The sequence below is a fragment of the Erpetoichthys calabaricus genome, chromosome 7 (assembly GCF_900747795.2).
Source record: "Erpetoichthys calabaricus chromosome 7, fErpCal1.3, whole genome shotgun sequence".
Classification (NCBI taxonomy): domain Eukaryota; kingdom Metazoa; phylum Chordata; class Cladistia; order Polypteriformes; family Polypteridae; genus Erpetoichthys; species Erpetoichthys calabaricus.
This window is the reverse complement of record NC_041400.2, coordinates 49,270,170-49,293,229: the sequence shown is the minus strand read 5'-3', so window position 1 is coordinate 49,293,229 and position 23,060 is coordinate 49,270,170. Positions and strand designations below refer to the sequence as shown.

Genomic DNA, 23,060 nt, shown 5'->3' with positions numbered 1-23,060 from the left:
CAGCATTACTATGTTGTTTTAAATGTGCTATATAAATAAATTGACATTGACATCCGCTGGTATCATTAGCAAGACACTAACATTCCTCTAAAAAACTCCACTCCTGCTGTCTTAATGGAACCTACAGGTACACTAGCTACACCATTCCCTTTTGCATGATAACTCACTCCAGGACACTCCCTGCATTTACAAAGCTTAATAACCTGTGATCACATGTGTTTGCCTTTTTCATCTGTTTACTGGAGGCCCCTATCTCACACACCTTGAGTGTACACATATCTCATTATTAATGAAGCAACTCATTATAGTGCAAGATTCTCAAGAATTATTCTGCCTTTCTTGTGCTTTTCGTGTAAATCATGCAGCATTTTGTTATTTGTATTGTGCCTGGGTTGCTTGCTAATTTTTCAAATTGCTTTCAGATTAAGTTTTTTAATTTAGTCTGATTAATTTGGTTTCCACACATGCCCCAAAGCCATACCAGTTAATTTAACACTGTATATTATTCCCTTTAATGCACAATGGCTTAGAATAATGGGTATCTAAACATGGACTGTTGGACTGTCTTCATGAAAAATTAGTTAGACTTTGTCTTTGTAAAATTGAAAACCGTTCAGTCAAAATTAAGACATTGCATTGCACTTTCACTTATAACATAAAATGCTACTCACAAATCTACTTAAACTAGTTCAGGATTTCGATGGTCAAACTCTATGCTAGCAGCATCAAGTGCAAGGCAGGAACAAGCCCTGCATGGCTCACCAGTTCCTCTCACACTTTCACGTATCCAAATAATAAATGTAATTGGTTTTTTTCTTCAGTGGCATCATCATTTAGTTAGGTAGTGCAGAGTTGGTTCACATATTCTTACATTTATCAAATGAGAGGAAGGCACATTTTTAAACAATTCCTGTCAATCACAAGACGGTAAATCATGTATAAGCAGTGGATGATCACTTCATCAGCTTTCTTGGATGTCAGATATATCATTAGTTTTTGCAATTCAAGAAGGTCTGGCAGAGGCATTACCTCTTTATTCACTGAAGGTTTGGTTTCAATTGTCAGTGAATGAACAACACCTCTCAGCATGATATATCTTTATATACAGTATATAATATATATATATATATATATATATATATATATATATATATATATATAATAAAAAAATCTTGCGACAAGACAAGACTTTTTGGAAGATTTTTTTCAAGTACCGCAAGTCGAGACTTTAGCCAATTTAGATGTTTTCAAGTCACACCCTACTCTCAACCATAGAAAACCATGCACACAGTACTCTCACCTCTCATTCGTGTGAATGCTTTTGACAGACAAAGTTCTTGCTCCAACGACACAAGGGTTGGAAGGGTCATCACGAAGGGTTATCAACAGTAAAAATGAGTACACAGGTAATCCTAACACCGAGAAATAATGAAGTCAAACTAATTAACGCGGTTAAACTGCAAATTGGTTAAATGCGCATCAATAGACTATGTGGAAACAGTTGGTGGTGATTGTGCGGAAGATGAAAACATCAACTTACAATATGCCAAAGAATATCTACAACCGTTAACATGGTTCGGTCTTCCTCCGCATACATTACTGTAGAAAGAAGGATGTATCCAAAAAAGGTAATGTAGTATATCTTCATGGGATAACATTAGACAACAAAGGAGATCTTGATATGCCATTCGTATTAAAATGTTAACTGTTTTCTGTTATAATAGCTTTTGCGAAGACAATTTACAAATCTCAGAGCCAAACATTCGAAAAAGTCATTTTATTTAATAGAGAGAAAGAAACGAAATTCACTCACAGGAAGTTATATGTGGCATTGTGACGATGAAAGTCCAAACACAGAATCACAATTCAATGCGATATTGATGAAAAGTTAATTAAAAAAATAGTTTTTACTTAGGTTTTACAGAAAAAGTGTAAGCTTAAAAAGTTTTTGCGTGTTAATTTCAAAGCTAAACAGAACAAAATCGTACGCAATGAATAACTCTAACTCAACATGACGCATAATTTACATTCAAATTATAATGTTTTAATATTTTTTAATATGGTTAATTACTCACTGTAATGTAAAACAGTCAGTAAATTGTACATCCACATCCCCATACGCGAGCGGCAGAACTGCAAAGAAGTTAGTGTGTAGCGTAAGCACGGGGGTTGGCAGGCGAAGTGAGCAGGGGGCAAAGCCCCCTAGTTTATATATATATATATACATGTATATACTTTATATTTTAGAACTAGGCAGCAAATACTCGTACAAAAGAGTCTTGGAAATTGGCAGAAATATACAAATCCACATTGGCATGGCTTACAATGGAAAACAATTCCCGTTCGAAATCTTCCTTGTAGGTCCTGCTTTGTGCTCTACTCAATACTAACTATTGTCAATCTAGGAACGATCCAATTGTCAACCTATTATATAAAATATGGAACCAATGCAGAACAAATTTCACATTATAAAAGCTCATACTTCTTTTTACTATTCATATAATCACCTTTTCCCACCTTCTAAAACATACATAATTTATGGAAAACACTAGGGATTAAGATACTAATAAATCTTTATACAAACAACATATTTGCATCTTATGAACAATTATGCGCCAAAAGTATCTTTCCTGGCACACAATTTTTCCTATAAGCAAATAAGAAATTTTATTGAAAAAAACCTATCAAACTTTACAAATCTCACACTCATATCAATACCAAAGGTCATTTTGATTAATCTTGATGAAGACTCAGAGAGCATTTCAACAATATAAAAAAATATTTCAACCTATTTACCCTTCAAAGATGCTAGGGAACAGTAAGAAAAGGTATCTTTCAATTGGCATCTCAGAAAAGGAGTGGAACTTAGCCATACATAAAATACATTCTGATTCTATATGTGCCAAGCATTACATAATTTAACTAAAGGTCTTCCATCGGTCACATTGATCTTGTTCAAAGTTGTCCAAAATGTACCCAGGGCATGACCCAAACTGTGAGTGCTGCCATCTGGTTCTAGTTTCACTAAGCCATATGTTCTGGGAATGCAATGAATTAACATACTTTTGCCAAAAACCTTTACATACTTTTCAAACAGATTCTGAATTACAATCATACCTAATCCATTAACAGTGATATTTAATGTACTTCAGAATTGGGTTAAAGTGCATAGCAATAAATCAACTGAAATAGCCTACACCCAACTATTAGCACTAGACTTATGTTACCAACTGGAAGAACCCCAAACCACCCTCTATAACTCGGTGGGTAATCTATATTATCTCAAATTAGACAAAAATCATATTCTCTGAATTATAACCGATTAACTGAAATATAAAAAAAAGCTTGATAATAACTGAGCAGGATCTGATTAGACAGTATTCAGACTTTCAAATGTTATTTGGTCAAATGGAATGTACTTTCCTGAAATGAATCAGTTATTGTTAATTGTGTATAACTTAAAAAAAAGCACTTTTCTATAACATAGTGGCTTTTGTACACTGGGATTTGCATCTCTAGCATTGCAGCAGCAGGGTTGAAAATAATCTGCTTAACTGATCACCTAGTCAGTGATAACACAAGTTGAATTAGCACCATTTAAAACAGTGTGCATGTGTTAGCAGGTTCTTTAGCTCAAAATGCTTATTAGTATGATAATATTTGGAGAAACTGAATTACAAATATCTCAGGAAGGAGAGAAGAAATGTGCCACCAATAAATAAAGCTCTTTCAATAACGGACTTTCAAAAGAATTGTCAGAAAGCAAGCCAGAACCAAAGCACGATAATAAACATGAAAATCAAGACAAAGGAAAAAATATACAAAGTAGAGGAACATGCAAGTGAAAACCCAAATTCTATACTTTAAATGTATATTAGAAGCACTATTAGTCTCTCCTTTGCAAGGATCATCCCTTGATATTACGTCAAAGTTCAGACATTGTGTTTGGGCCCTGTTATGTTTTATAGCAGCACTATGAAGAAACCATACATCATGTAACTTCCGTGTGCCACGTGTAAATAGAGTGTTGATGGGGGTGCAAGATGGGTGCTGTATAAGGTTGTTTTTTAAATGTCAACACTCCTTGTGTGTACAACTGACATAAACAATTTCTCCATGTATCTTGCCTCACCAAAATCCACTACCATTCAAAACATTGCAGTCACCCAAAAATTTTCATGTTTTTGATAGAATCCACCCCTTTAAACGTTAACATTATTCAAAGTTATTGTCTATTTTTTACCTACATTTTTATTACTCTTTAATTTAATATTGTTTTTTTTTTTGTATCAGTATGCTGCTGCTGGAGTATGTGAATTTCCCCTTGGGATTTATAAAGTATCTATCTATCTATCTATCTATCTATCTATCTATCTATCTATCTATCTATCTATCTATCTATCTATCTATCTATCTATCTATCTATCTATCTATCTATCTATCTATCTATCTATCTATCTATCAGATAGATAGATAGATAGATAGATAGATAGATAGATAGATAGATAGATAGATAGATAGATAGATAGATAGATAGATAGATAGATAGATAGATATTGATATTTTATCAGGATACCATTAAATTGATATAAAAGTATAGCCAAGGCATTACTAATGTTTATAATGGCTATTACTGCTTTAAATGACTGATTTTCACATATGAATGCAAAGCCCCCTTTTCAGGATCCATTCCTGCTAATGGTAAGCTCCCTAAACTTATACTTGATTAGTCCTGTTTAAATGTGAATTGGTTATTAGAGAAATGTTTGCAAGTGCATTAGCACCAATGGCATCTGTTATTCTATTTACTTGGGTTGCAAGGTACTGGCATTCCTTAAGCTCAGTTCGGGGTTTGAAAATGGCCAAACTAAAACAGCTTTCTCAAGAAACATGTCATGTCATTATACATTTTTTTCAGAATGAAGGCTATTCCATATGATAGGTTGACAAGAAACTGCAAATTTCACACAATGCTGACTGTTACTGTCTTGAGAGAAGAGGGCAAACTGGATCTAATCAGGATAGAAAAAGAAGGTGAAGGCCCTGGTAGGCAACTGGATAAGAGGATTTGGACATCAGAGTCTGAAGTTTGAGAAACAAATAATGGACTGGTCACTGGTCCCTAGTTGACTTCTTCTTTAAATACATGCCAAATACCAGTGTCATCTACACCAGAGAAAAGAGGATTCTGGGATGCTGGCCTTATAGGCACAATTTCAAAGAAAAAGCCATATGTGAAACTGGCAAATAGAAAGAAAAGGTTAAAATGGGCAAAAGAACACAGACGTTGGACAGAAGATGATTGAAAAAATATATTATGCTCAGCATCCCAGAGTCTTCTTATCTTTGCTGCAGATGACACTGGTATTTGGTATAATAGTGTATAGCAAATATTTACTTACTACCCTATCACTTATGGGTTTTAACAGTCCCTCCTCATTACTGTCTCAGAAATAAAACTGTTATACTCTACACTAAATTCTGATGCTTGTCCACTATCAGAACGAAGAGCAATGAGGCAGACAACCTAGTTTGAGTGATTTTCCATTACAAGGAGGAATCCTAAAGAAGATCTTATGTGTACATTGATTATATCAAACAACAATGATTATTTACATGTTCACAAAGTGGATGCAGACTTTGAATTATTGGGGTACTTGCTGCTCTTTTATTGCAGCTTTATTTTGGACACTCTTTTGTGCTGTGTAAGGCACTGACTTCTACCAATGTCTTTTCTGTTTAGTTCTGCTCAGCACTTTGTTCATTACCAAAATTCCAGAATCACTTTGAACACTGTCAGTAGGTACTTGTATTCAGGGTCATTTTTTCCATGAAAACTGGGGGGCTTAGTATCTCCAGAAAATTAGAAAGGACAGAGTCCTGAAGAACTAGCGATTAATGGAATCATGCAGACTATGTTTGTGACAGCAATAGAGACACAGAGAGAGAAAGCAAGTGTAAAACCGAGATATGATCCTGAACATATAGCAGTACCTTTGACTCTTAAAAGACTTGACAACTCTACTAATATCTATTAGACTGGGTTATGTGGCTCCCAACGATTTGTAGGAACTTTCCTGGCTTGAATTGACTCACAGAATTGGGATAAGTAAATGTAGATGGCATTGCGTCTGACCTCAAGTGAACAGTGTGCTTGTAATGGACAAGGTACAGAAAAGATAACTGGTGCCACTTGGAAGGAGCCGTTGAAGGTCGGAAAGTAAATGTGACAGGGAGTGAGTGAGAGACACTGCATTTCACAATGTATTAGGCTGCTGTCATTCTTGCTCTTCTTTCGGCTGCTCCTGTTAGGGGTTGCCACAGTGGATCATCTTCTTCCATATCTTCCTGTCCTCTGCATCTTGTTCTGTAACACCCATCATCTGCATGTCCTCTCTCACCACATCCATTAACCTTCTCTTAGGCCTTCCTCCTTTCCTCTTCCCTAACAGCTCTATCCTTAGCATCCTTCTCTCAATATACCATCTCTTCTCTGCACATGTCCAAACCAATGCAATCTTGCCTATCTGACGTCGTCTCCCAGCCATCCAACTTGAGCTGACCCTCTAATGTATTCATTTCTAATCCTATGTCATTAATGGTGATAAAATGTCAACTGAATAATGCCAAAAATCATTTAGTCTGGACAGTATTAAAATATATTTCAACTACACCATATATTTAACACTGAAAGCAGAAACACAAAAGAATATTCATTTAGTAGATGACACACTGCAGAGGTAAAACATAACAGTCAACACTCAACAAAATCACAACATCAGTTCAAGAATGTACAATATAATTCTTCAGGTCCAGATCTTTTCATTTTAACATTTTGCTTAAAGAACAAAGTGCTAAATTATATTGTAATTTAATAAATCAACACAATTCATGACAATGTTGATGACAGCTATTCCAATGCAGCAAGATAACAAGTTCACACAGCCTTTAATCTGCATCATTGAAAATGCAAACAATGGCCGCTTAGAAGGATTCTTATCTTTCAGGCCCCAAAGTGGAACTGAAAAGTTCAGGCTGCACATGTGGACATGTATGCTGTAACACAACAAGGTCGAAAGGCCTGCCCAAGCATCTCAGAAACAGGCAAGCGATGCCAGGCACAAAGAAAATTTCTCAAACTCCATTGAGAAATATTTTTCTACATGAGAAATTTCATTGAGTGTATCATGGAAATTGAAAAAAAATGTTATTGGTGGCTAAGTTGTTTTGCTAATAAACATATGAACAATAGTAATAACATAATTAAGTGACCCATTCATACAAATCTTTCAGAAATGATCACATCCTCATGCTGGACCAATGTTCCCTCTAAGCTGAGCGCGTGAGCGATCGCTCACACGAATTCAGAGCGTCGCTCATACTTCCCGCACAATCGCTCATTCCGACGGCGTCGCTCGTACTTATCGCACGATCGCTCACTCCGACCGTCGGAGTTGGTGCTCATAAATTTTTGGCTGAAACAAAATGTCGCTCATAAACAATGTTTTTTGCTCACTATATGCTACTCCTTAGAGGGAACATTGTGCTGGACTCCAAGAATTTATTTCGGCCAGCTTTGCAAAAGCTTACACTAACCATTTAAGCTGACATTGTTACACCTTAGGAATCTTTTCTATGTTTTGTATCATTTTACTAATATTCATGTGAGAGAGATACTTGAAAGGAAACCGAAATGTCTACTATTTATTACATGGCCATTGTTATTTGTTTATGTGTGGCTCTAGTGTCATTATGATAATAAAAGTTTTGGGGTTCCAGTATGGTACTGATTTTCTTATTTGGGTCTTGAGCTTAAAAAGTTTAAGAATCCCTGCACTACAGTACAGGTCAGTCTGGTTAATAAGCAAGAATCAGGTAGGTCTACAAAAAAGTCTTAGAGAGCAGGCCTTTCTTATTGCTGAGCAATGGTTAGTCAGTTCAGGGCAAAATAAAATAGTATGTTATGGTAGGGGTTTGTCTAAGATGAAATAGAAATAGAGGAACCAATCCCGGGCAGGGTGCCAACCCACCGCAGATAGAGGAACATTAGAATATGCTGAGCATCCTGAACAAGGATAAGTTGGGCTTTGGCACAAACAGTCAGAGAATTGCACTCTGGATGAATCCTGGTAATGAAGAAGCACCAGTTGGGCCTGAATGAAAAGAAATAGGGCTTTAGAGTAGTGTTATTTTGTAGGCAGAGGTCAAGGGTCACTCGGTTGGAGTTGTGTGTGTAATAGCATGGTGAGTAATGATCAATTTGGCCTGAACTGCTCATGGATGATCTGTGGGGATAACTCGCAGTAAACTGTTTCATATTATCCATTCACTTTCTTTCATAGAATTTCATATGATTTAACCTTAAATGCTAAACTCAGAAAAGTTCTGTATTAAATGTGTTGATTTCTGTGCCACAACTGATTTTATTTTCTATACTGCCTTTTCTAAATTGGCTTTGAACTGCAGTCATTTTACAATAAAGCAGCTCAAGTGTCTCGTACCAGGCATATATAGACAGACATACTAGATTTCTCTACAGTACAATTTGTCTCAGGTAAATTAGCCAAAGACTGTGCCCAGAGCAGGGCCATCCAATACCTGCCAAGCATTATATCTAATCAAACAAAGAGCTCAAATTAGCTTCTGATTAAGAGAGTGGTCAGAAGGAAAAAATCTGCAGCCCTGCACAGAGTGAATTGACTGTTGTTTGAATCCTTTATCAAATTAATGCTTTGGCTCACCAAACTCTAAGACATATTAAAAATCAGTAAAACAAATTGATGAAACAGATTTCCTCTTTTGTTACAAAATTGTTAAATAAATAAGGTCCAATATAGAGAAAAAAAATAGCAAAACATCTGTAAGTTTCTTAAAGATATAAACTCAAATTACCTCCTCTATCTCGTATGGCTAAGTTGTGGCCTTTCTTCAATACAATGTCCAGCTGGAACATTCCTGGATTAGATGTTGAAGTTTCTGCATTACTTGGACCAACTTTATTTATACCCTAAAGAGGCAAACAAAAAAAAACAAAATACATCATTTGAGAGTCAGGCTACAGTGAAAGACACAAGTCTATGTGAGTTTGTTGCAGCACTGAGTTATTCAGGACAGCAGGGTCCATGCAAACTTTCCATAATCAAAAAATCAATTAGTTATAGTCACCAGCAATTTTTCAGCATCTTCCATGTTCCCTTTTTAGTTGATCTACCTCTTAGAAATCCAAAAGAGTTTGCTGTATATTCCCAGGTTACAGTGTAACCCATGACTGAGTCTGTGTTAAGACTGCTGTAGGCCCAGGAAGCATGAGAGCAAATAAAGACAGTGGGCGTTGCTACAGGAAACCTCATCCTAGTGAGTGAATAATTGTAAGTGCCATATAAGTGTCAGGCACTGACAATAGTATCTACTTTGGCAACAACACAATAAATTTCATCTTTTAATACCCAAAGCCAAGATTCATAAAATGACAGCTGCTTGGTTCTGTCAGACCTTGTCAGACATTTAGAGAAGAACAGCTGAAACATAACAGAAATGCAATGAAGTAACTTTCGGTTTATTTATACCATGATGACAAAACCCGACAGCATTTCTTTAGAAATATTCATAATGGCCATTGGATGCTCATTTTTTAATAATACCTTTCTTATTAATGTTACAATTCATTTCTGTTTTATTAATGCTTTATGATGAAAATACCATACTCTAGGTACAGAACAAAGTTAAAGTGTGTCTATCGTCCATTTACTGAGGCTGCTTAATTCAATTCTGGGTCAGGAAACTTTGCCAGCAGCACCTGGTGCAAGGCAGGGACCAAGCTTGGACAGGGCACCAGTGTATCCCAAGCATGGATGGATGGATCTACCTTTAGGGTGTTCTGGTTGCATGCCAAGGGACCAGTCATGGCAAGGGGCATTTTTACCAAAGTGCTCAAGGAAACAATCATTTATCTTTGAGTTAGAATGAACAAGGGGAACTGAAACAATGGAGTATCTATGAACCCAAATGACCAAAGGGACCACCCCCAGTGACAATAACCAAAAGTGAGATATACTGCACAGCATTAAATGACCCAGAGTCCACTCACTGCAATGTTAAAAGTATTATGAGCCCTCTGTTAAGGATCCAAGTCACCCAGGGGGTCCTACTCTGTCTTTGATCACAAGGCCATCTCACCTTCAGACCCACATTCACTTAGACTAGGCCAATTTTGAGTTCCAAATGAACTTGAAATACACCACTATAAACTAAAGTACTAGAAGAAATTTTCAAATGGGCATAGAAACAACATGCGAAGTAGACACTAATACTCACTGAGGCAGTATTCAGACTCAGGCTCCTGAAACTATAAGACAGCAGTAAAAAAGACTATAGCACCCTTGAAAGATTGATATTGCTTTCATTTTAAGGTAAGAGATGAAGCATATTCCAGCATCATCGCGTGCATGGCAGGAACCAGTTCTGAATGGAGACCAAGTCTATTGCAGGATTCACTCAAATATATACCCACACTCAGGCAACACCAAATCAGATTCACAATCATAAAGACATTTCTCTTTTTAGGATATAGGAGGATATACAGTATGTAGCATATAATTGGGAAGTAAAACTTCCTTTCTATACGTTTGCTTCATTATCCATCCATCCATCCATTTTCCAACCTGCTGAATCCGAACACAGGGGTCTGCTGGAGCCAATCCCAGCCAACACAGGGCACAAGGCAGGAACCAATCCCGGGCAGGGTGCCAACCCACCGCAAGACACACACAAACACACCCACACACCAAGCACACACTAGGGCCAATTTAGAATCGCCAATCCACCTAACCTGCATGTCTTTGGACTGTGGGAGGAAACCGGAACACCCGGAGGAAACCCAAGCAGACACGGGGAGGACATGCAAACTCCATGCAGGGAGGACCTGAGAAGCGAACCTGGGTCTCCTAATTGCAAGGCAGCAGCGCTACCACTGCGCCACCGTGCCGCCCTGCCTCATTATCTTTAACCTAAAATCCAAACTGCTTGAATAAGTAGCAATTGAACCTTGCCTTCTTGATACTGATAGGGAGCAATACGTATACTGAAAAAGTAGCTATTCTCATACATAAAGGAAAGGGCCATCTTTTTTAGGGTCTAACCCAAGGTGTGACATATCTGCTGCTTATCATCTGGGAGAAACACACAATTCTTTTTTCTCCCAGCCACCACCTTCTCTCTCTTTCTTCCATCTGTTGTACTCTGTGCCCACTGCTGTTCACTGCCACCTAACACCACCGCAGTGTCGTACTTCCTGCACAACATAGAATGTGATAAGTGGTGTTTTTGCAGGTTTTTGATGCATGCTCTTTACTTGTTTCCTTGATTCCCACGTTTCTAGCATGTCTTTTGTTTTTTCTGTTATGTCTTTCTGCCTCTACTTTTGGGACTTTTCCTTGGTTAATGGTACTTCTTGTCTTCTTCTTAAATCAAGAGTGTCACCATTCTTCTTAAAATGGATTCCTTCCAAAACCAACGTGCTACTGACAAGAAATTCGCTCAGGTTATGCTGGTCCTGCTTTTCTCTCTTGGCTGCTGCACATCCACCTTAAATCATATCGGCTACAGAATTCGAACACTGATTGCTGGATCAGACAGCTGCTGTTTTAACAAGTTGTGATAAAGAGAGACAACTCTCAGAGAGCTACCAACAAGACTTCTTACCCTGCAATTGATAAGGTAATGTGCAGCTAAATGTATGCAAACTACAACACCATGCCTCTGTTGTACTCATTACAATCTCACTCATAGTGCCAACTCTCGATGTTCTCTAAATATGTGTCAGTATGTGGAGGATGCTGGCAGAGGAATTGAGCAGCATAAATGATTATTGCTGCCTATGACCCATGACATGACAAATGCCCATTGCAGTCCATAGGCCTGGGTAAAAATATTGATTTTCCGATTATAATTTTTTGTTTAAAGTCTTACTATCGATCTCGTGAATTTCTTCCCATCAAGATTATTTTAAATGTACAACAAGGGAATAAATTTGGCTACCAGTTTATTTAAAGGGTGTCTACATGGAGATTTATAAAACGCGAATAGGTTATTGAATAACATGCTTATTATATAAGAAACGATATTTATTATTTGTAAGATGATATGGATGTTTTATAAAGTAGATGCCATTATATTGTATTAAAACAAGGAGTCCCCCATAATGTGTATGAACTCTGATATGGCAACACATATGATAGTTAAATTATGGTGAATGCTGAATGTGTCTTCCAAATACCGATTATAACTGTTCATTACTAATCAAGTATTTCTTCTTAAATTTCATTCCATGCTTCAGCATATGTTATGAAGTCACTATGTAGACATCCTTCAAATAAAATGTTACTCAAATTTGTCACATTATACAGTATTAATGTTCTCTATGCATGGTTAAGTAATCACTAAAAAAAGCCCACCACTTCAAATATATCAATGCATACTAATTGAGTCAAGATAAATCAATATTGAATTGAATCGAGACATTGTGAATCGAAATTGAATCATATAGGGACATCAGTGCCAAAATCCAGCCCTAGCAGTCCACATGCAATTCAGCCATGGAAGAATTTACACTGGAGTAATTTAGCGATCCAAATTAACCTGCTAATATATCTTTGGATAGTAGGAGGATACCAAAGAATTGGCAAAAAGCACAAGCAGTCTCCACAAAGGCACAGCACAACTCTAAATCTAATCTGGTGCCCAAGTGGACAGCAGAAAATTGACAGGCATGTCAAATTGTACGCAGAGTGTTATTTTTATACATTTTTCAAATCTTCGTTACACTGCACTGTGATGGAGAGGGGGTTTATACCAGTTTTACAGGGCACAAGATAGGAGCCAACTGAAGATGAGTTTTATTTAGCTTTCAAAAGCTTATTGCCCTATTGAGTATTACAAGCTGAGTCAAAACACAGCAAAAGAACAAAACAGACAAATTGTTGCACACTTGAAAAATATTCGGCATTTATTCATCACAGGTTACACTTAAGTAGATACAGTATCAATACCTCAAAAATGCTGTTTAAAGTACTCAACAGCCAAACCAGGGTAAAATTAGACATACAGTACCTTTCTGAAACGTAAGTAAAAGTAAAAATTGTCCATGAGAAAATTACCCAAATAGAAGTTTTTAAAGTCTGACATTAATTATACTTAAGTATAATCTGACATTATACTTAAGTATAAGTAAATGTACTGTACTCTGTGTTTTATATCTATCCATCTACTAATTTTCAAAACCCACTTACACAGAGCAGGGTCTCTCAGAAGCTGTAGCCTATCCCAGCAAGTGTTGGGTGCAAGACAGAAACAAAACCTGGGCAGGGTGGCAATCGAATGCAGGGTGAACACACACACACACACACACCCCGGGGGACAACACAGCATCCCCAATTAACCTAACTCACATGACTGTGGACCAGAGGAAACTTATATGAACATGGGGAGAACAAGCAAACTCCACGCAGGGAACCACCATGAACTTCAGTCTCTATGTTGGAAGACAGTAGCACTACTACTGATGCCACTGTGCCAAATGTAAAATAATTTAGACGTCTCCTGTGCATGATTTGGATCAAAATCACTAATATATGAGCTAAGTAACTGCAACTCGAAGCAGTGACATTCAGTGTGAGCAGACATCTTAATGACATTGTCTTAACTCAATGAGATAGGCATTAATAGGTAAGGTGTACAAGCTCTCTTCTTTTTTAAGAACAAGTTAAACCATTTCATAATGCAATGTTTCTTAATGCAAACACCAAATTACAATTAATTTAAATATAAATATATTAGAAAATAGAATAGAAAACTAACACCCCATTTTTATTCAAATAACACAGAGCTACACAAAAATGATAGAATTAGCTTAATAATGTTAGACTATAAAACAAAATCTAAATGTGTTTAATAAAGTACTTTATCTAGACTATCAGTTCTAGCTTTACATTCAAAGGAATATCATTTGTTTTATCTCTTGCTATTTTGTAGGTAGGCTGCACAAGATAATGTGAGAAGATACACGTGCAACTCACAGGACAAAAGAGTGAACCACAAGCACATGAACACAGAAGCACACCTCACTTCAGCCTATGGATCAGCCTTGTCCTTATTTCTAGGCTACAGTGAGGATGGCATCTGAACACAGCAACAGAGTGAAATTTCAGACAGAAAAATGTTCAGGACCGCCCCATTCTAAAGGTCATACTGAGATGCACTTGGAAGAACTACATTGATAAATGGGTTTAGCACCAGTGGCTCACATTTTACAATTGTTCTAGATTCTTTGCATACACAAATTTTCCTAGAATGGAAGAAGCCTGCATTTAACAATTGACTGAATAATAGGGAATAGCTAATGGTTATTGCCTGGATTGGGGCAACTACAGGGGGATAACACTGCTCTCAGTGCCAGGTAAGGTCTGCTAGGGTCATACTCAATAGGATCCATGATCACTTACCTCCTCACTTATTAGCGACTAGAGCAGTCTGATCTTATGCTTAAGAAGTCTACCATTGACTGCATCATAGGACTGAGGGTTCTCATCAAGCATAAACATGAGTATCAACAGTTTTCCTTGCAGCCTTTGTCAATTTTTATAAAGCGTTCGAACCCCCTGAAGTTGCTGGATGTCATGGCTGGCCTGTACACTGGTACTGTGAATGCTGTGCAAAGTGGAGGCAGAACCTCTGTGTTTTTCCCAGGTTGATTCTGGGGTTTGTCAGGAGTGTGTTTTTGCTCCTACTCTGATCAATGCTTACATGGACTGGATGTTGGGCAAGGTCGTGGGGTCCAGCGGCTGTGGGGCATTGGAAGGTGAACAAAGATTCATGGATCTTGACTTTACCAACAATTCTCTTTTCTTCATGGAGTCAATGAAGGCTCTGATCGAGGCTCTCAAGAGACTGAGCGAGGAGTCTGAGTATGTGGGCTTGAGAGTGTCCAGGATAAAAACCAACATCCAGGCCTTTAATAACCTCTTCAGCATAGCCGTCAGCAGCATTTCTGTCTGTGAAAAGAGTTCAGACCTTATCGAGATGTTGTGGTATAGCGGGCCCACAGCTCCCATCAAAGGTCTGTTTTAAAATAAATAATCACCGCGCTCGCGGCTTAGCGAGGGGGCGTGGTAGTTGTGTGGCTGAAGAGGTTCTCAGGGCGATTCGCTATGTGGGCGTTTCTCACCTAAGTGCACAGGTGAGAGACCGCCCACATCCGTGATTGTTCCTGGGGCTGCTAATTTGCAACAGCTGCCATGCCCTCTTGATATATAGAAGCGTGATTCGGCTAGGGGGGAGGAAAATAAGAAAATGAAAAAGGAAAGAGAAAGAAAGATGGAGGTTGCTGGAGAGACAGGAAGCAGTGTGGCGAGAGAGCCGGTGTGAGCGAGCGAGCAAGCAAGTGCAAGCTCGCTGGTAGGCAGCTGGAAGGTGAGCCCCAAGAAGGGTATTTGGCCAAAATTCGGTGGCGGAAGGAAGCGGTCACTCCAGCTGAGTGAGCAAAGAGCCGGAGTGACCATTTGAAGGACGACAGGCCACGTAAGGCCGGGAAGGCAGCGGGAGTCTTGGTAGGTGAAGTCCTTGATGTGAGCGACCTGGTCGTCAAGGAAACCAAGTCTCGGTCTGGGATGAGTGCGCGACCGAAACCAGGGATCGGGAGGCCTCCAGACCAGCTGAGCGGAGAAAAGGTCAGCTGCTGAGAGGGTGACTCTCCTGTTGCGGGGCCCAAACGGGAGAAGCGGGAGAGACGCCAGAGTAAAAGAAGCACCGGGCTCTGAATTGTGTTTTTAAAGTACTGCTTCCAGCATTGTGTTTTAACCTCGATTTTTAAAGGATTGTGGTTTTTTTTCTATTTATTGATTTTTACCTCCACGTTTTGTTTCATGGATTATTTATTTATTAAAGATTTGAAGCACTGCACTTATTTATTTGGTCATTGTTTTTGTTGTTGTTTGTAAATAAAAGCACTTGACACTTTTGCACCATCCCCTTGCTATGTTGTTGCCTCACTGCTTAGCTCATCGGTAACATTACCGATGGTGACGGGTTCCAGGGCTCCCGGACAGCAGACAGGAGCATGCAGCAAACCCGCATCGTCATAGAGGTTTATTTACCTCGGGAGTGACGTACATGTCTCTGGTGACTCTTCCTATGGAGTCAGTAGACAGACTGGGAGAGCATGGGGGAGTCACAAGGTCGCTGGAAAGGGGTGTTTGGTAGTCTTTACAGTCTTGGTGCTTCCTTTCTTGCTATACAGTTGTGAGACACGGACGCTATCCAGTGACCTGAGACGAAGACTGGACTCCTTTTGTACTGTGTCTCTTTAGAGAATCCTTGGGTACCGCTGGTTTGACTTTGTGTCACATGAGTGGTTGTTCACTGAGTTCCCAATGAGGCATCTTACCTGCATTGTGAGGGAGTGTCAATTACGGCTCAACGGCAATGTGGCGTGATTCCCGAGGGTGATCTGAATCAAAGGATCCTCATTGTTAAGGACCTGCATGGATGGATCAGGCCAAGGGGACACCCACATAACACATGGCTGCAGCAGATAGATGGTCATTTCTGGAGGGTGGGACTGGACTGGTCTGCCTGGAGGGACTACCAACCAGGATCCTCAGCAGTTTCATTGAGTGGTGAGTGCAGCAAGACGCTGTACCAGTGCATGCTCCCCAACCTGACCTAACCTGACTGAATAAAACATTGTTTAATATTGCAGTAATGAATGTGTCTAGCAAAACATATTTAAGTAAAAGTAGACCATTTGCATTTGAAAATGTAGTGAAGTAAAAGTTGACAGAAAATTTTTTACTTAAGTAAAGTAGATACAGTATATTCACAAAACTTGCTCAAGCATAGTAGCATTTCTTCTTTGTTACTGTAGAACACAACCCTGCAACACAGAGGGCCAATCTGAGTCATCAAGAAATTGAAATTAGAATTATCAGTAATCATAACACATTTAGCCCAGAATGTTATTCAAAAAATGTGAGCTTCCACTCAGCAGCTCTCCAAGGCAGAAATTAAACCAAGCAACATTCAGAAAGCACACAAAAATCAAAAATAATTTTCAAAGTGCATAATTTAAGTTGACCTAACATGCCTCAAGGCAGCATGGTAGAGCAGTGCTTAGTTGCTCCTTAACAGGTCTGGTGCCCTGGGTTCAAATCATTTTGTACGGGACCATTGCAAGTTCTTTACATGTCTATATGGGTTAACCTTTCACATTCCCAGAAGACATTCAGTGCAGGTTGATCGGCAGTTATAAACTGGACCAAAAATAGGTGGGTTTGTGAACAGGCCCTGTAATGGACTGTTTCTTGCCTTTTGCCCAATGCTACTCCATGACTCCGAACTGGATTAAAATGATTTGGCAATGAAAGAAAGAATGAATAATCTCCCTTGGCAAATTTAGATCTGTATTAGATGACCTGGCTTTTTAAGTACACTGCACATCTGCTAAGCAGTCGAATATACTAAACATGGCTGTCTATTGGGACCACTTTGATTTACTGCTTGTAGTACAAATTCTGAGAACTCTGCAGTATTCTTAATGAGCAAAACCCAGCACTCAGACACTTTACAAGAAAAGTTTATGGTTGTTACAATATGGTATACTGAATGTATGCTGCAGTGTGGTTGAGATTTACTCTGAAATAAATTTATAATAGACGTGAATGGATGAAACATAATGAAAGTTACAATAGTGAACATTCAGTCCTGGCATGGGACCTTCAGAATTTCAGATGCACCATACTGATGTGGTATTATTGTGCATCTTATTACTTCTTGATGTGCTGCAATGAATTACAAAAAAGATCTACAATTTTTGGAAAGCTCTCAAAATATAGACTGAAGAAGTCAGTGGAAATGAAAATAGGATTGTTAAACTGAGAGGTTGTGAGGGTTTCTTAAACCAATAAAAAAGTCCAGTTGATCTTAATAGCACGGCACAAGTAAAGGAAGAATAAAATTGATTAAGAAGTTGATCAGGGAAAACATATAATAATACTGGTCATTAAAAAGTTTTACTATATCCATTATTCATCTCTTAGCAAAGCAATATTGGGTGTGAGGTGGAAAGCAACAACTCATTGCAGAGGGTTCTATTCAATAAGGGCGCACACAAAAAGGCGACCTTCAAAAGGGCGACCTCAATTGGGCGCGGAGAATAAAAGCGCACATAAATAAAAGCGATCTTCAAAGGGGCGACCTCAATTGAGCGCCGAATAAAGGCGCGCGTAAATAAAGGCGAGCTTCAAAAGGACGACCTCAACTGAGCGCCGAATAAATGCGCACGCGCAAATAAATGCGCACTTCAAAAGGATGACCTTCGGAGCGAATTAAATTAATTGTCCTTGATTATGCTAATAGACCGCATCTCGAATATCTACGTGGCATTGCACATAATCTACAGCTTCAAGTGTAACTTGCTTTCACCTTTTTATACATTCAGTCATTGCCTTAATCTAATTTTCTGTAATTTTGAAAACAAGGAAATATAGAGAGCTTTAGAAATAGTTCGTTAGAAGTAGTTCGTTAGAAGTTCATGCATTAATTAATTGGATGTTTTAATATTCTTGCTTTCACCTTTTTATACGTTCAATCATTGCCTTTATCTAATAAATTTTCTGTAATTTTGTTGCGTTTGCCTTTATTCACTGCGCCCAATTGACGTCACCCTTTTGAAGCACTCCTTTATTTATGCGCGCAGTTATTCGGCGCTCAATTGAGGTCATCCTTTTGAAGCGCTCCTTTATTTGCGCGCGCATTTATTCGGCGCTCAATTGAGGTCGTCCTTTTGAAGATCGCTTTTATTTATGTGCGGTTTTATTCGCCGCGCCCAATTGAGGTCGCCCTTTTGAAGGTCGCCTTTATGTGCGCGCCCTTATTGACGGATACCATTGCAGAGGACACTCATACACATGCAGACACATTTACACCTTACGTATTTAGTCTTTCCAGTTACCACCTAACACACATATTTAAGATATAAAAGGAAAATTTTAGTGCCAGGGTTTTCAACTTCACAATTGCATCTGTTACTGAGTGTACACCAAATGATGGTACATGGTGCAGAATATAAACTCCATAGATGGTCTCTTGAAGCAATTACTCTTACAACTTATGGGCATTTCATGTTAGTCTTAGGTGCCCAGGCATCTTCTGCATATCAGGTGGATTTCATTTTTCTTATCATATAAGCATGTGGCTATTCAAATGAGATTAATGAATGAAGACCAAGTAATCTGAAAGATTAGAGGATCTCGGCAAGGGTTGAGTGGTTTTCTCTAGTTGCATTCAGTGAAGATGACACACTAGTTTCACTCTCAGCTTCTGGAGCCCATATCTCATTGATAACTTAGTCACTGGAGTTTCCCAATCTTTCTTTGTTGGCTTTGGTTTTCTGTTTTCTTCACACATTGTTACAAACTTACATGTCAGTTTAAATGGCCACTCTAATTTAGAACTATGTGAGTGTCTGTAGGTGTGTGCATGAGTGTGCCCTGGTACTTCTTGTTGGGTTATCTTATGCCATGTACAAAATGTTTAGGATTCAGCTCCTGATAACTCTGTTATGGACTATGTGGGACAGGATAAATGATGGGGAGTAATGATTTCAGTAGTTAATATGCTAAATACATAAGAGGAAAAATAACATGTAAATGTAAAGTATGATACAGAGTGCCCTTCATTTTAAAATATTACTAAGAAATCTAATGATCTAATGATGAGGACAAAAAAAGTATGCATTTTAAATTGTACAGAAGGTGATAAATTGTAATGTTGTACAGTAAACATAACTTCAGAAGAGAAATGAACTTTTTAAGGGTCGTTTAAAGACAATGCACAAAACCAAAATATTGCAATAATTCCTAAACTATGCTTCACAATTGCTGACTATTTTCCTTGATGTCTCAGAACACTTCAGTGAAGTTTGATGGATCTTCCAGAGAAGTCCGACGTGTACCTAAGCTCTACAGAAAAGTTTCCACCTAATTAGCAATAATACATTTGATGCCTCAGTTCAAGTAATTATTTTTGGATACTATGTTCTGTAATTCAGTAATTTCTAGGGAAAGAATCACACATTTTCTAACTGCTTTTCAAGGTCTTAAATGGTGAAGGCCCAGATTTTTAATCACTGCATGATACTTTGCTTCAAGTGAAAATGGTTTAAGTAAAAAAAAAAGATTCACAAAATTTTAATTCTTTTTTTATGATAAAAATTAAAGTATTTCTTTATTATAACTGCATAAATTAACATGGGCAGCACAGTGGTTAATACTGCTTCTCCAAAGCTCTAGACTCCTGGGTTTAATTCCCAGATGGCCACTGTCTGTGTGGAGATTACGTGCCCACCCTTTAACTCCCCTGTTTGTGTGTGTTTTTCCATCTGATATTGCAGCTTTCCTCTCACATCAAAAACATAAATAAAGAACGTAATAAAGAACTTTTATTAAACTACTGTAACTGGTGACAGTTTCTGGTGTTTTATAAATCTCCCTTTTGCTTTTGTACTCACTTTATTTATTTCCTTTCATTTTGTAATTAGGTGTTAATCATTATTTTTTATGCTATGGCATCACCATTTTCTATGTTGGTTTATTCTGATGGGCATTGCTATGTTGTTTGTTTTGCACAGATGAGGCCATATTGTTTATGGCCAATAGTCCATTTCCTGTCAAATTTGTCATAGTTTCTGTTCTTTTTATCCTTGTATTTTGACGTGTTTTGAATATTGTTAATTTATTTTAATGAATACATTTATTTTTTTCTGCTTGTATAGTATTATTTCTTAGTAAAGATTGCATTGTCATTTAATTATTGTTTTATTATATTATTAGTTAGTTTCTTGTATTATGTTCCTTGTATTATGTTTTTAAGTCCCTGTAAAAGCCTCTGTGTTATGTTAGTTCAGCTCACCTTGGAATACCTCTTTTGAAAGTTTTTGTTTTGCTTTACTTTGCTTTTCAACTTTATGCTCACAATTTAAGAATTTGTTTCTAGGTTTTTAGGACTTTGATTATTTATGGGGCGGCACAGTGGCAGTGCTGCTGCCTTGCAATAAGGAGACCTGGGTTCACTTCCCGTGTCCTCCCTACGTGGAGTTTGCATGTTCTCCCCATGTCTACGTGGGTTTCCTACCACAGTCCAAAGACATGCAGGTTAGGTGCATTGATGATCCTAAATTCTCCCTGGTGTGTGTGTGCCCTGCAGTGGGTTGACACCCTGCCTGGGATTTGTTTCCTGCCTTGCACCCCGTGTTGGCTGGGATTGGCTCCAGCAGACCCCCGTGACCCTGTAGTTAAGATATAGCGGGTTGGATAATGGATGGATGCCTTTAGGCTATGTATCAGCTTTCCTCTTACTTATTTTTTTCATTTAAATATATTCTTTAAGTATAAGGAAATCTATTTTATTATAGTTGGCCAGTGCTTTTTATGGTTCCCTATCCCTTTTGAATTTTTTTGGCCTTGGCTATGCAGTGTCCGCAATGGATGTGGCTATCCGCCGTGCATAAGTTACCGTATTGACATTGCCAGGCGAAGGGACCACCGATTCTTTCTCTGCCCAGGGCCGCCACGAGCCTAGAGCTGCCCCTGCTAAGGCTACACTACTGACTGGGCTGCTGAGACTGGCCACTGGGCAGAACTGACCATCACGAGTAGTAATAGCCTGCATATTTTCACTTTTTTTTGCTCTAGTTTCATGTAATTTTGTGCTAGTATTGTAACGAACAGTCTACAGACTACAGCTAAAGATCTGAAGTGGACGCGAGAAGTTGGTGAGTTGTTTATTAACATATTTTTGTGATTTTGAGTTTGTAAAATTATTGTAGATCAGGTGGCATTTGCATATCGGCTTATTTTACAATATAAACTTTGAAGTAAACTTAGTAAAGTAAAATTTGATTTTTGGAGGATTTGTTTTCCAACTTGAATTACTGAGCAATGAATTCAGTGAGCATTTTCATGATTTCAGTTCACACAAACAGGGCATTGCGCTGTTCTCTTACAACGTTGAGAATGCGCCTGAGAATATCCAAATGGAATTGATTGAAGTGCAGTCAGATTCTATTCTGAAGGTAAAATACAACGAAGTTGGTGTGCCAGGCTTGTATGCTTACCTGCCACCCTCGTATGTGCAGATCCGTAAGTTGGCATCGAGAGTACTGTCAATATTCAGAAGCACTTACTTTTGTGAGCAATTGTTTTCGTTAATGAAAGCTACCAAACCCCACATCGCTCAAGACTTACCGTCGAGCACCTTTCATCCCTCATAAAAGTTGCAGCTGCACAAGATTTCAAGCCTAATATTGACAAACTGGTTACTAACAAGAGATGCCAAGTGTCGGGACAAAAGAAATAAATCTCACACTGTAAGGCTCCTATATAAGCAATAAATATAATATAATGAATATAATATAATAAGGACCTAGCTAAGAGGTTAAGACTCTAATTCTATACTGTTGTATGGAGACTGTATGGAAATAAATTGCTTTTCTTTAAACTTTAAGTGTTACATTTTTTAAAGTTTTCAGTATTGGAAAGAAATCTACAGTAACTTTGTATAATAGTATAATAGTATTTGTTACAGTGTGGCCCGCTGACGCACGTATGGCAGTCGAAGCGGCCCATCAATGGTAGCGAGTTTGACATGCCTGCATTATACAAATATATGGGAGCGCTACTGGGTACTTAAGCTAGCATGCAAAAATGTCTCAATTTATTAAAACTTGAGAAGATCTGAAGCAGTAACACACATAGGAGACAATGGACGCCAGGTCATCACCAGCAACACACACATATACAATGGAGACATTGGAGTATTATTAGGGTGTCCATTTGACCTTGGTGCAAGTCTTTGAAATGCAGATAAAAATGGGAGCTAAAAAAATAGACTCACACAAATATATGAGAAAATTTAAACCCTGTATAAGAAATGAGGCTCAACAATTAAAAGACAGAACCACGGCACCATGTGTTCCGTACAACTCATACCACACAAACTCAACCAAAGAA

General features: G+C 38.2%; 1 protein-coding gene across 7 annotated transcripts in view; it reads right to left on the bottom strand.

The window, feature by feature from the left end:
• mctp1a (multiple C2 domains, transmembrane 1a) overlaps positions 1-23,060 on the bottom strand; it is an 890,372-nt gene that overhangs the window by 577,804 nt on the left and 289,508 nt on the right. For 6 of the 7 annotated variants that reach the window (XM_051929433.1, XM_051929436.1, XM_051929434.1 and 3 more), the window contains exon 2: positions 8,893-9,007. In XM_051929433.1, coding sequence (XP_051785393.1) covers positions 8,893-9,007 — 115 coding nt within the window. Of the gene's footprint in view, positions 1-8,892; positions 9,008-9,165; positions 9,297-23,060 lie in introns of those variants that run through there. The other variant, XM_051929437.1, reaches the window with a different exon arrangement.